Genomic DNA, 13,816 nt, shown 5'->3' on the forward strand with positions numbered 1-13,816 from the left:
GCCATCTACCATCTATACATATAGCTCCCAAAGGAATCAGGCAGAGGGCTTTAAGAAAATGGAATAGGCTTTGTTTCTGCAATTAGTTACCTACTGGAAGAGGCTCATAGGAATGCATTTTTCTAGAGTCGTTAATTGCACTGAGTACAAAAATATTAGCCAAGTTTAGATTGAACAGTAGGAGAGGGTATTATGCAGGCTGAGGAAACTTACATATTGCCCCACCCCACCCCCTACCCTTGAAAACAAACAAACAAAAACCAAAAACCCCGCAAAACCAACATCTATTTTTCCAAGAATATTTTAAAATAAATTTTAGAAGACATCAACATTTATCATTATATAACCTAATCAATATGGTTGGGATTATGGGGTGATCTTGATCATTTATCAAGTACTTTTGAAGCTCTCTCCTTCAGGCTTTCTGATTTCATCTGTGTTTGGGGAGTATCAGAAGCTGGTATCCTTAACTTTTTTTTTCAGATATATGTTCATTGGGTTTATTTCATCGCACAGTATAAAAATAATGTATTAAAAATAAGTTACCTCTATAGAATGAGTCTCAATACTGATGATAAAAACTTGTCCACCGGATGCTGCCCATATTGTATCTTCCATCACTAGTAGACTTCTAACTGGGAGGACACCTAATTTGACCACTTTTTGAGGTTCAGAATTCCAGGATCCATCTTAAATGAAAAAAATAAAATAAAATCACAGTCTAACCCTAATTATTGATGTAGTTTTGTTTTGTTATTCTGGATATGGGGGTAGCGAATTAGACCATTCTAACTGTCAAAGAATCAAAACTTATTTTTAACTGACATTAGAATATATGTATATTTGGTGGATGTACTTTATTTTATTCTGTCTAATCATATTTCATGTTCAGGATTAATACACAATGCAAAAAGCATTAGCCTAAGAGAAACTGTTCTCCTTTGCTTAATTTGCTTTCTTTTCTGGTGGGTTATGGGTAATGAGTATTAATAAAAGGTTGGCCACTGAGTACTGAATTATTTTGGCCACGAAAACTTTTGAAGACCATCTCTTAAATGTGAAGGGGTAACCCTTTAGGTCCATGAAGAAAGAACTTTGCTAATGAAATTATGGACCTCTGGCAGCTCTACATTTGAAAAAGAGAATAAGTATTTTAGGGTAAAAGATCCTTCCTTATAACTTCTGCATGATGGCAAAAATAACAATAATAACATCATGAATAATTGAAACATGACTAAATTTAAATACATATATTTGAAAATATATGTAGAATATGTAACAGTATAAGTAGTAATTCAGTAGCAATGCCCCCAAATAGAAAAAAAAATCAAAGCTGTTATTACATATAAGTTCTAATCATTAAAAGGTAATAGGATCTAGAATCATGACATCTAGAGCTTGGAGGAATCTTACTAGCCCAAACACAAGACGTAAAATATCTCGTTAGGATGTGGCAAGCCCATGTTCCTTTGACTCCAAATCTTGTGCTTTTTCCATTTTAAAATTTATCCATCCATCAATCAACAAACTAAGCATCTAAGCATTTAATAAGCGTCAAGGTGCAAAAACAGTAGAACAGAAGGTTCTAACTCATTCTTTGATTCTATATATTAAGCAATCACCAATTTTGGTCTTTTGATGTCTGTTAGACCCGTGGCTTTTAATGACAATAATGTCGGTCAGTCAGTAAACCTACTATGTGCTAGGCAGTGCTGGGGATACAGAAAAAAGCAAAAGACAGTCCTTGCTCTCAAGGAGCTCACAGTCTAATACAGGAGACAACATGCAAACAAGTATGTACAAACAAGGTATGTACAACATAAATTGGAGACAGTCAATGGAGAGATAGCACTAGAATTAAGAGGGATTGGGAAAAGCTCCTTGCAGAAGGTAGGATTTTAGCTGGGACTTAAAGGAAACCAGGAAAGCCAAGAGGTAGAGATGAGATACGTGAATATTGCAGGCATGGGAGATAGTTGGTAATGTCTGGAGTTTGGAGATGGAGTATCTTGTGTGAAGAATAGCAAGGTGGTCACTGTCACTGGATTACGGAGTATGTGAGAGTTGGTGAAAGGTATGTAAGAACACTGGAAAGATGGTAGGTTGGGGGTAGGTCATGAAGAACTTTGAAGGCCAAATAGAAGATTTTATATTTCATCTTAAAAGTGATAAAGAATCACTGGAATATACTGGGTATATGGGGGGGTAGGGAGGAGGGGCATGAATGCAAAGATCTGAGATTTTGGAAGATCCCTTCCGTAGCTGAGTAGAGAATAGACTGGGGTAGGGAGAGACCTGTGGCATTGCAATTAGGTTGGCAGATTGTGGCAAATGGTTTTATTAAGGGGTAGCATAATAGACTGGAAAGAGAAAACCCTGCAATCAGAAAACCTGGACTAGATTCCCAAGTCTGGAACTTATTAGTCATGTGACCACAGTTAGGCAAATTTCTTAATCTCTCTATTTCATCACTAGTAAAATATGAATAAATAACTCTTGTCTTGCTTACCTTATGGGGTTCAAAGATGAGAAAAGATCATTTACATGTAAGGGCTTTATAAACTACAGTGTGCTAGGCAGATATATAATTCATTATCATTGTTAATAGAAACAATATTATCTACTTCTCTTCATATTGTTTCACATCACTTGCTATGTTTTTCAAAATATTATTGGCCAATTCTCTTGAGCAAGAAACTCCAGATTAAATAACTCATAGCAGCCTATTTAAAAAAAAATTAAAGCTGGGATTTTATTTCTGATAATTAAACAGAGGGTGACATTTACCTTTTAATTTTGGCCCTAAAAATAAAGTGATACTGTTTCAGTCCACAAGCAAATAAATGATCTGAGACATCTCACAACTCAATTCAATTCAGTTCAATTCCATAAACATTTTTAGTCCCCACCACAGCTGCAAGGCAGAGAAAACTGGTTTTATCTACTTCCTGGGAGAATTTTCACTTTTGGTTTGGTTTGGTTCATGGTTATCCAATATAGTATTGGCATTTGGCAGAATCACAGAAAAGTCAGAAATGGAGGGGATCTTAGCAAATGCTTATTCCAAATCCATTATTTTATAGAAGAGGAAATCAGAATCAGAGGAAAGGAAAAGGCTTTCCAAGGTTGCACAGCTAATAACTGCCTGAGCTAGGATCAGAAGCTGGATATCCTGATTCTCAGCCCATTATATCCCCTACTATGTCAATTCCCACTATACCTTTACTTTTTCAAGATGACAGTTACAAGAGAAATAAATGGACATGTAACTGAAGAAAACCTATAGTTAGACTATTTTAATCTGATAATTTTTCTTTTATAATAAAATCCCATTAAAGCAGATGGTTGGAACACTGTACATGACACATGAATTAAAGATAACATGAATTTCTAAGGGGAGGGAAATGGGTTTCTATGTCCTTCTTTTCTCTATCCAGTGATTATTTTATAGTGTTCTTTTTAAGTGAGTGATCAATAACTATAGTTTACTAGAAAGTGTTTGTGGTGTCAATCAGGTCAGTAGAATAATGGCATGTGAGGCCTTCTAGAGTGAAAGTTAAATTTCATGAGCAGAAAAATTACTGGAGCATCATAAAAAGGATTATCAAGGCATAAAGGATTATTCCTCAGAAAAATAAGAGGTAGAGAAAGTTGCCTTTGGTCCTCCCAGCCTTCTTTTCCTCTATCTCCTTCCCCTTTATCCACAGAATTACCTTGTGATGCTTCCCTCTTTTCCCCTCCTCTATTAACATCTATACTCAGAAAAGGATCAATTAGCCATCCATTTCTTAACTTCACACTACAAAGATGTTTCACTCCTCCTGAGGCAACTATTTCAAGTTTTCTCTTAGGCTGTATAATGGAAGATTTTCTCCAGTAGTAAAAAGATCTTCAGAGCCAAAATAGGTGGTGAGTGCTGTGTATAAGAAGGCAGAGGATTCTTCCGGACTTCCATTAAGTCATGCTACATGCAGTAGGTAGCCACTCATTCTGCCTATATGTAAGATATCTATTGGCTTAATACCTTCTATGCCCCTCCAAGTCCTTATTTGTTCATTTTCAAAGCTCAGGAGAGAGAAAAAATAATGAATAGTTCCATGACATTATTATAGAAAAAGACTGGGCTGCAGAAAGGATTCCCAGAACACAAAATAGGCTGAAGTCCCTAAATAATGACAAATAAAAGGATAGAATTGACTACTGTTTGATTTTTCATCACAACTTTAGGAAGCTTTGATCTGACTTGGAACATGTAGCTGACTTTCGAACCCATGTCTTCAATAGCTTAGCATTTTGGTCAGAAGGGCAAAATGCAGCCTTCCCAGTAATTCTTCTCCAAAGTGTCTCCCATGAATATGTTGAGATCATACAAGATTTTTTGATAGATTTAACTGCACAAATAGCTTGTTTTCCTTGAATATCAATAGCAAACAAGACATAAAATAGGGAGACATATGCTCAACACTGTCATAGAAGATGTACTTAACAGAGGCCAATTGGAAGCGATTTCTTATATTTAGGTGGTAAAATTTTGCAGATGCTCACATTTACAGATAACACTGTGATGACTGCAGCAAGCCTTCAAACAATACAGGGCCTCCTCAGTGAGATCCAGAGGCACTCAGAAATGATAAGTTTAGTAAACCATACAGGAAAACCCAAGAGGATAAAGAATATTTATTGTCCAAATTATGGCATGAAGTTGGATGGATGGCCCAATGAATTAGCATATCAATATGTGTGTACTCTCTCCATCTCGGTCTCTTTGTCTCTCTCATCTATCTGTAGCATCAGTCCAAAATATTTGGGTCAAGCTTTAAGGAAACCTACTGTGTTTGTGTGTGTTTGTGTGTTTGTGTGTGTGTGTGGTCTAAATTGACAGATAAATTCAAATAATTTTCAAAAGATACTGGGCAACATGCCTAGAAGTATGTAAGTATATATGTATATGCTCTTACAGGTCTATGTTGATACACATATTGCCCCCAATCCATTCTTCATATTTATGTATACTGGGAGACTAATTCAATGAATTACCCAACATATGTATGTATCTATATTAAATCTCCATCTTGGACTAGTACTAAAGATAGACAATAAATTGAGCCCAGAATTGAAGGGGAAGTAGAGAAAAAATTGTCTTACAGTTGGAATATTAGGCTCCACTTTCATGCTATTCTTCTTAATGTATTCTACATTCAGTCTAACTAGCCTATTTGCTATTCCCTGGTTTTGCCTGGCTCTGCTCCACCTAATCCCACCCACATCTGAAATACAGCTATTGTCTTCAAGGGCAATAGAGCATGAGACAGTGAATTAAAGCAGGAGGAATTACTTTACATCTATCATAACTATAAAAAGAGAATGGCTATATTTTTGCTAGATTTCTACGTATAGTACTATGGGAAATGTTCCTGGCCTTTCAATATTTTAAGGATCTTGATGTTGATAACTTGAAAGTTTTGACTTTATAGGTCTGAAATTGAGCTAACCAGGTAATCTGATATCCCCAAGATCCTAAAATTCCAGGAGTTGATAATCTTTTACATTTCAATACTTCCAAAGACCTGTAATTTAATTTGTGTGGTTAGTTCATTCACTAACAGTTCTTCACCCCCTCCATGCTTCAATGGACATCTGAATGAGTTGATTCTAATGATATGGCTCTCTGAAGTTGGACAGGTTGGCTCACAGATGACATCATGTATTTCTGGGCCTGGTACTCAAAACTTTTTGACTTTGGTAAAAAATGTCAGGTCCTGCCCTTCACCAACAAAAATCATTAAGAACTGACAACCACTTCCACTTCGAATCAAAACAATGAAGCAATTGTACACCTACAATACTTGTTGCTTGACTGCTCCCCAAATCCCTAACCCTGACAAAAACAAAAACAAAACATGATTAACTTTGACTTGATCATTTCAATATATGTTTTAACATGTCTATACTATAGGGAATTTGCTAACTTTCTATTTGTATACCTAGTGTTTGTATCATGGAACATTTGGTAGATCTTTTAGGGCTTGAAAAGAAAATTTCAAGCCATGGATTTTCACTTAGTGGCTTTGAAAGACTTTCTCTGGAAACACAACCTTTAGCATTTCAGCTTTCACAGATTTTTTCCCCTCAGTCTTCCGCCAAAGGAATTTAGCCTTTTCCTTTCTTCTTTGTGCATTAGCAGCACTGATGATACCCTATGGTGACGGCACCCCTAGGACTCATTCACTGGCTTTTCTCCACCAATGACAATTGTGTGGAGTTTGCAGAAATGCTACAGTTAATGATTTGGCCTGGGCATCTGCCTAGGCATGGTGGAGTACTTGAGAATATTTTCCATGGAGGTATATCCTATGGCACATTTCATGCTGCTGTTGTGTAGGTTGTAACTGCAAGGGACTTATGGATGGATTCCAAACCAAAGATTACTTGTATGTCAGATGACACTGGTACAAATCTGACCTTTTGTCAGCAGCTTTGACTCTGGCTTGAACATGACATTGCATTTCAGGCAGAAAAAGTTTCAGTTTATGCGAGAGTAGTGTCATTTTCCCAAAGCAGGTGGACTAGATCAATTTTCAATTTTCTACCCAGAGGAAACTTCATTGTGTTCAGAGCTCAATAAAATGACATTCTGTCCCTAAGTAATATGTTATCATTTTAATTTTAGCACTTGAAAAACAAAGTGGATACCCATGTTAAAAAAAACCTGGAGCCTGATTTCCAGTGCATTGGATTGAGAAGGGTATGTTGAAGGAGGAGTCAGCTGGGTGGCTGAGTGGATAGAGTGCTGGGCCTGGAATCAGAAAGGCTCATCTTTGTGAGTTCAAATCTGGCCTTGGACACTAACTGTGTGACTCTGTGTTAGTCATTTAGCCCTGTTTGCCTCAGTTTTCTCATCTGTAAAATAAGCCAGAGAGGGAAATGAAATGGCAAAGCACTCCAGTATCTTTGCCAAGAAAACCCCAAATGGGGCTCAAAGACTCGGACATGATTGAAACAACTTAACAACAACAAATGTTGAAGCAGACACCACATAGTGAATAGAGAGTAGGCCTAGGAATCAGTGTATCAATCCTGCCTTTGATAATATAGTTTATATAAGGCTGGGCGAGACACGTAATCTTTTATTGTCCCCAAGCAACTCTATTTGATTATAACTTCCAAGACAGGTGCTTATTTATCTCATAGGCCTGGTCTCTCCAAAACAAATATCAAATGTAAGCTCCTTGAGGGAAGAGATTGTTTTATCTTTACAGGGGTGGGCAATCTCCAGCCTTGAGGCCACACGTGGCCTCTAGGTCCTGAAGTGCAGCCCTTTGACTGAATCCAAACTTCACAGAATAAATCCTTTACCACACTTCAGGACTTAGAGGGCCACATGTGGCCTTGAGGCTGAAAGTTCCCCACTCCTAGTCTAGTATCTAGCACAATGTCTTGTATACAGAAGAAACTTTGTTAAAAATAATAATAATAATAATTTTGATTGACAGGAACTAAATAAGATGAGACGGTATAGTTGTTTTATGATCTGCCCCAGTAGATAAGAGTACCTTGTGCTGAGCCTGTTGTTGTTTAGTCATTTGGGTCTTGTCAGACTCTTCATGACCCCATTTGGGGTTTTCTTGGCAAAGACACTGTACTGTTTTGCCATTTCCTTCTCCAGCTCACTTTATAGATGAGGAAACTGAGGCAAACAGGCTTATGTGACTTACCCAGGGTCACACAGCTAATAAGTATCTGAGGCTCGATTTGAACTCAGGTCTTCCTGACCCCAGGACCTCCCCTCATGGAGTTTACGTTATATCAAAGGAAATAACATGTACAAACATATATTCAAAATTTATATAAAGTAATCTGAACCAGACATGTGATTTCACTGGTACAGGGCACCCCTCAGAAAGGAAAATCCCTCTACCAATGCTAATTAGTACCAGTTCTGAAATTTACAGTCTTAAGAGAATAGCCTGTAGTGCTAAAAAGTTAAGGGACTTGTGTAGCCTCACTTGGTCAGGATGTGTCAGAGGTAAGACTTCAGTCCATATCTTGAGAATACATCTGTTTGACTCTAAGGTTATCTCTTTATCTACTAGCGGGCCTCTGGGACCACGGTGTAAATCTGGAGCAGGTGATGGGGAGGGAAAACCACAGAAAGCCTTCTGAGGGAAGTGGCCTTTAAAGGAACTTAGGAATTCTAAGAGGATTTGAATCCAAGTCTCTTTCCAAGATTCTCCCATTATACTAAACTGTCTCTCTAAAAGCAGAACAGTCAAACGTGGTCTTAAATGACAGTTACAATTTTTGTCTTAAATAGTTTTAAATAGGCTTTTATGCTGGTTGCCCTTCTTTTTAAATCAACATTTAAACAACTTGATGAAATATATTACAAATGGGTTGAATCTTTTATCTAATTACTGTCTAAAAGAAACAGTCTAGCAATCATGACATTCAAGCTAAAATGAACATATCTGGAAGACGTTCAACATTTAAATGATCAGTCTTAAATAACTTCATCCATCAAGTTATTTTATTCAGGAATATGTTTTCCAACTAATACTAGATGGACACAACTAGTCTAGCACAACTATCTAGACTTTCCCATGGTCGTTTGCATAATTGGCTTAAGAGTCATAAACAATCAATCAATCAACAGCCATTCACCAAATGCCTATGTGTCTGGTAGTGTACTAGGCACCAGGGATTCAAGGGCAAAAATGGAAAAAAAAAAAAGATCTTCTCCCTCATGGAGTTTACATTATATCAGAGAAAATAACAAATGTACAAATACAGGTATATTCGATATTTATACAAAGTAATCAGGTAGTTCTTAAAATAATGTGCTTTATGTTATGGCAACCAAGGAATTAATGTGAAGAACACATGAATGAGGAAGAAGAGCTGTTCTGAACCAAAAGATAGCCAAATACTTATAAATTTTTCAGGCCACAACAACTCTCAATGACCATGGAGAGGTAGTGATCTTCAGTACTCACATTGATAACAAGTCCTTGAAATGTTGAAGCAGTTGACAACACTTTTGCTCAACATTTTTATATAGTCCTCACTTTAACCAACACAGACTATCTGTATTGCATGCCTTAGTTTTAGAGATTTATCATGAATTCTATGTGGTCTATCACTTGGCCAAGATTCATTTAATACCTTTGAAATAGTAGGTAGAGAAATGAGATTTTGAAACTATAACTGAAGACATAAGAATGGTTGACCTCACTGACAGACTCAGGCATCAAGTAGAAGGTTGAAGAAAGAACCCAAAGGGAATCCACATTTAAGGAATGAGGAAAGGAAGGGAAGCAACAAAGAAGGCAGAGAAGGAACAGTTAAAGAATAATACCAAAAACTGTGCTTTCTACAAAACACAAGAAAGAAAATAGTTTCAAGAAATGCAGAGTGGTCAGTAAAGTAAAATGTTATGGCATAGAAGTTAAGAAAGACATAGACTGAGAAAAGGCCATTTGATTCAGCAAGAAAGAGTTTACTGGTTACCCATGAAAGCTATTTCAGTAGAGTGGTAGGGATGGAAATTAGATTTTTGATGACTATTTAGGGAATGGGCTCATAGAAAATGAAGGCAGTTAGTAGATGGAATGACTGAGTGAATGAATAACAGGACCATGCAAATGGCCTCTGTGTTACTACTTTCAAAGTTAGGGGGATACGTGAGCAAGTTTGAAGGCAGGAAGAGAGGATCTAGTGGGCAGAAAGACAATGAAGAAATTAGAACTGGATCAAACTTTGATAGTAGTAACTCTAGAAGAGTTGAAGCCATGAGGCGTAGAGTACAGGTGGATGATTTAGCTTTATAGAGAAAACAAACTGATTCTCTGCAAGTAGAAGGATATCTGAGAAGGCAGAGGAGACACTGATATGTTGATGTAAACCTGGGGGCAGATGGCAGAACTCTGATCCTTTGATCCTGTAATCCTTTGTTGAATACAGCTTACAATAGCCACAAATAGATGGAGAGACCATCTGCTAAAAGCGATGGTGAGAACAGAAATGGAGGTTTGAGGAGAGAGAGCAAGGCCCAAAATAACCACTGTTGGGGAGTATGCTAGGGATTCAAGGAGATGAATGAAAGAATTTGATCAACAGTAATCAGGTTGGACAGCATGAACCTCTGAAGGGCCAGGCCTGCAGGACTTTTCACCTTCTATTGAACTAGTCACCTTATTAATGTCACAATACTAATATCATTCACTGTATGTGTTTGGCCTGATTTTTTTTTTTTACTGCCAACGGTTTCAAAATTTAAATGAAGAAACATCAAACACTTTAGCACTCACTCATTCAACAAATATTCATTAAATGTCTGATACTTGTACAGAACCACACTGGGTAGTTTAGATCAATCAATCAGCAAACATTTATTAAATGTTTAATATATGCCAAACAAAACCTAAAGTACCAAGCAAAAATAAAAGACAAGAACTATAGAATTCCATAATTCAAGAGTTGGAAGTGATCACAGTGACCATCCAGTTCAACACATACATCAAAGGTGTCCTCACTATAACATACCTAACAAGTAGTTATCTAGACAAAAGTGTTTAAATTCAGAAGTTCTATAGAGAAACAAAAATACTTGATATACTTAGGCATAAATTATATAGTGGAAAAAGGGAACAAGCAAGCAACAAACACAAGACCTGATGTACAAATCCTGTAAATTCGGATTATAGTTACCTTCTGTTTTGGTGTAGACAGCAACATTCCCATTGACAAGACCAGCATAGAGACACTGGGATGTGCAAGTTAGGCTCATGACAGTAGACTTCTCAGGTGTGAAAAAGTGTTGAAGTCGCACCTTCTTTGAGCCTTGACTACTTTTATAAATAGAAATGCTTTAAAAGAAAAACATAAACTAATAAGCATATGTTTGACATATAGAGAAAGGACTTTAAAAGTTAGGGATTTTTTTGGTTAACTGTTTTTACTTTATTATAATGGAGTCAGTGTTAAATTTGGAGGGAGTAATAGGGTATTTCCAGAAACTGTGATACCAAAAAAAAAAAAAGCATGAAGAAAAAAAAAATTAAAGTGCCAAAGAAGAAGCTAACCATTAATATGCTATACTGCATTTATTTAATAATGAGTTTTAATCTGACCATGGCAAAAAATGCTGTGTGACTTCATCTTCTATCTTCAATGGTTTTGTCTTCGAATGAGTGATGCTACTTGGGTTCCTTTCCCTTCACTTGGATAAGAAGCATTCTTTTCTTGTTAACATATATTCTGTCACGTTATAGAAACATAGTCTTTAACTTCCCATATTTCTTGGAAGATCAAGCCAGAGAGTCATTACATTATTCTTTTCCAAATCAGGACCATGTCCAAAGGTGTCTACAGTACTAAAATGTGGTCCTCTTTTATTCTAAAATAGCTTTAAAAATATCTCAGCGGTCCATTTCACGGTATAAGTAAAACCAAACCTTTTAAAACAATTGCCATTCATGCTTGGGGGGGGTAGAATAATTTTGATGTTCCTTATTCAGTACTTACTTCAAAGGGTAATAATTATAAAATGTTCATGTGTATACTGCATTCTATGTATTCATGAACATACAATGCATTGTAAATATATATATATATATATATATATATATATATATGTATATATGTACATAGGATATAAATGTTTGTGCTTGTGTGTGATGACCATAGATATAGAGGGAAGGGATCTCAGAGGCAATCCAGTCTAAGCTTCTCATTTTATAATTGAGGAAACTGTGGTTCAGAAATGTAAAATGACTTTCTCGAAATTGATTGTCAAATGCAGGATCTGAAACCTTCTGACTTCAATTAGCAATCTTTCTACTGTACCAAGCATACATATACACATATCATTTTCTAACATGAATGTTAGTTAAATAATTCTTTGCATTATGATGGTTCACGGTTTAATTTTAATGATGAATACTTTTGAGAATTAATTTATTTGTAACAGTGAAAGACAATACTACCTCCCTTCTTCTGTGCCTAGACAAATAGTAGGTACATCTGAAGCTTTTCCAACCACAGTTTCAGAATCAGGGGTGACACTGGACTCTTTATGTTTCTTGTCCACTGGAATGTACACCATACAAAGAATTCGTGATTCCACATTGAAGCATTCAATCACTTTTGGACTGGAATGTTGAAATGAGATGATGGCTATTTGGCCCATTTGATTAGTACAGCTGCCAATCTGAATTAGGAAATTAAGAAAAAAAATGATCAGCAGATGCAGGATTTCTCAATCATACAATTCACAAAAACAGGTTTTAAAGAGGTAATGGCTTTGAAGGAAGCAGTGTGGCCTAGTCCTGAGCTTCTTAAACTGTGGGTTTAAAAATTTGGCAACAGTAAAAGGTTTCTGCATGCACAATGACCAAAAATTAATTCAAAATCAAACAGGTAATGAATCTGAGGTGTTTCTGGCAGTGCTTGCCCATGTTGCATACTGCTCTGGACACAAAGCATGCACGTTTTGCATTGTCCATGCCCTCAGGCTATGCAAAGCTAATGAAGGCTGCAGAAACCAAAAAGGGTTGTGAGTGGAAAAAGTTGAAGAAGTCCTGGCCTAGTCAATGGAGTACAGGACAAGAATCAGAAAGACATAAGTTCAAGTCCTGTCTTTAGCAGAAAGTGATTTAACCAGGTAACTCTCTAAAACTATACTTTACAAATGAGTTGACATTTTACAACAGTGAAGAGAGATTCCACACCAGAAGTCCCCTACATTGATTAAATCACATGTCCCAGAACCACCTCTCTCTCAACTCCAATACCATCCTCACCTCTGGCACAAAAAAAAAGTGATTTTGTTAAGAATATAAAATATTTTCAGACCCAAACTGATACTTGGGATCAGTTATGGCCTATTTTCTTAGATAAGCATTTTCCTTCAGCAACAACTCTTCTTACTCTTGATAGATTGATGTTTAGATAATAATAATAGCTTAAATTTCCTCTTTCAGGTTTACAGAGCTCTTTCATCAAACACTACCGCGTAAGAGAGACTATACATATTGTTAATTCAATTTTACATATGAGGAAATTGAGGCTGAAATGAAAAAATGACTTGCCCATGATCACACAGCTGGCAAGTGCTGTGGTCAGAATTTATACTTTGATTTTCCTGACTCAAAGCCAGTATTCCTTATGATAAACCACCACTTGGCTACAGAATCTAATATGTTGAACATACCACAGAAATTTACATGTTGTAACACAATAGTTCAAAGCACTTTAAAAAGCAAATTAAAAACTATTTTTTAAAAAAGTGAATACAGCCTAAAATAAATAAGTAAACTGAGGATCTTAATACATTTCATATGATCATAGATGTAGAATTGAAGAGAATTTCTGAGGCCCTCTAGTCCAATTCCCTCATTGTATAGATGAGGAAACTGAAAGCCAGTGAGTTTATATGATTTCTCCATGGTCACAGAAGTCACAAACGTTAGATGTAGGATTTGAACCCAGGTCATCTAATTCCAAAGCCATGAAGTACTTAAAATTTTGTACTTTATAAATCATTGAATATTTATATTGATTCTTTTTTTTAGTTATGACATTTTATCATGTAGAGAAGCTATGCAAGAAAGTCCAAACATATCAGCAAATCCATTGCAAATTAGAGTTGTCTGAAAGCACCAAGAAGTTAAATGACTTGCCCTCGGTCACAGTTAGTATGTGCCAAAGGTGGGACTTAAACTCAGGTCTTCCTGACTCTGAAATTAGTTCTCCATCCACTATCCCATTCTACCTTTCTATAAAGTCTAATAAAAATATTACAAATACTAAAAAAGAT

General features: G+C 36.3%; 1 protein-coding gene across 4 annotated transcripts in view; it reads right to left on the minus strand.

The window, feature by feature from the left end:
• Positions 1-13,816, minus strand: part of ARHGEF10 (Rho guanine nucleotide exchange factor 10) — a 213,484-nt gene that overhangs the window by 31,972 nt on the left and 167,696 nt on the right. For all 4 annotated transcript variants that reach the window (XM_078149742.1, XM_020973007.2, XM_020973005.2 and 1 more), the window contains 3 exons: positions 11,985-12,208; positions 10,708-10,865; positions 547-689 (listed from right to left, as the gene is read on the minus strand). In XM_078149742.1, coding sequence (XP_078005868.1) covers positions 547-689; positions 10,708-10,865; positions 11,985-12,208 — 525 coding nt within the window. The remainder of the gene's footprint in view (positions 1-546; positions 690-10,707; positions 10,866-11,984; positions 12,209-13,816) is intronic.

This window comes from Phascolarctos cinereus, unplaced genomic scaffold (assembly GCF_003287225.1).
Source record: "Phascolarctos cinereus isolate Bilbo 61053 unplaced genomic scaffold, phaCin_HiC Scaffold_2;HRSCAF=192, whole genome shotgun sequence".
Classification (NCBI taxonomy): Eukaryota; Metazoa; Chordata; class Mammalia; order Diprotodontia; family Phascolarctidae; genus Phascolarctos; species Phascolarctos cinereus.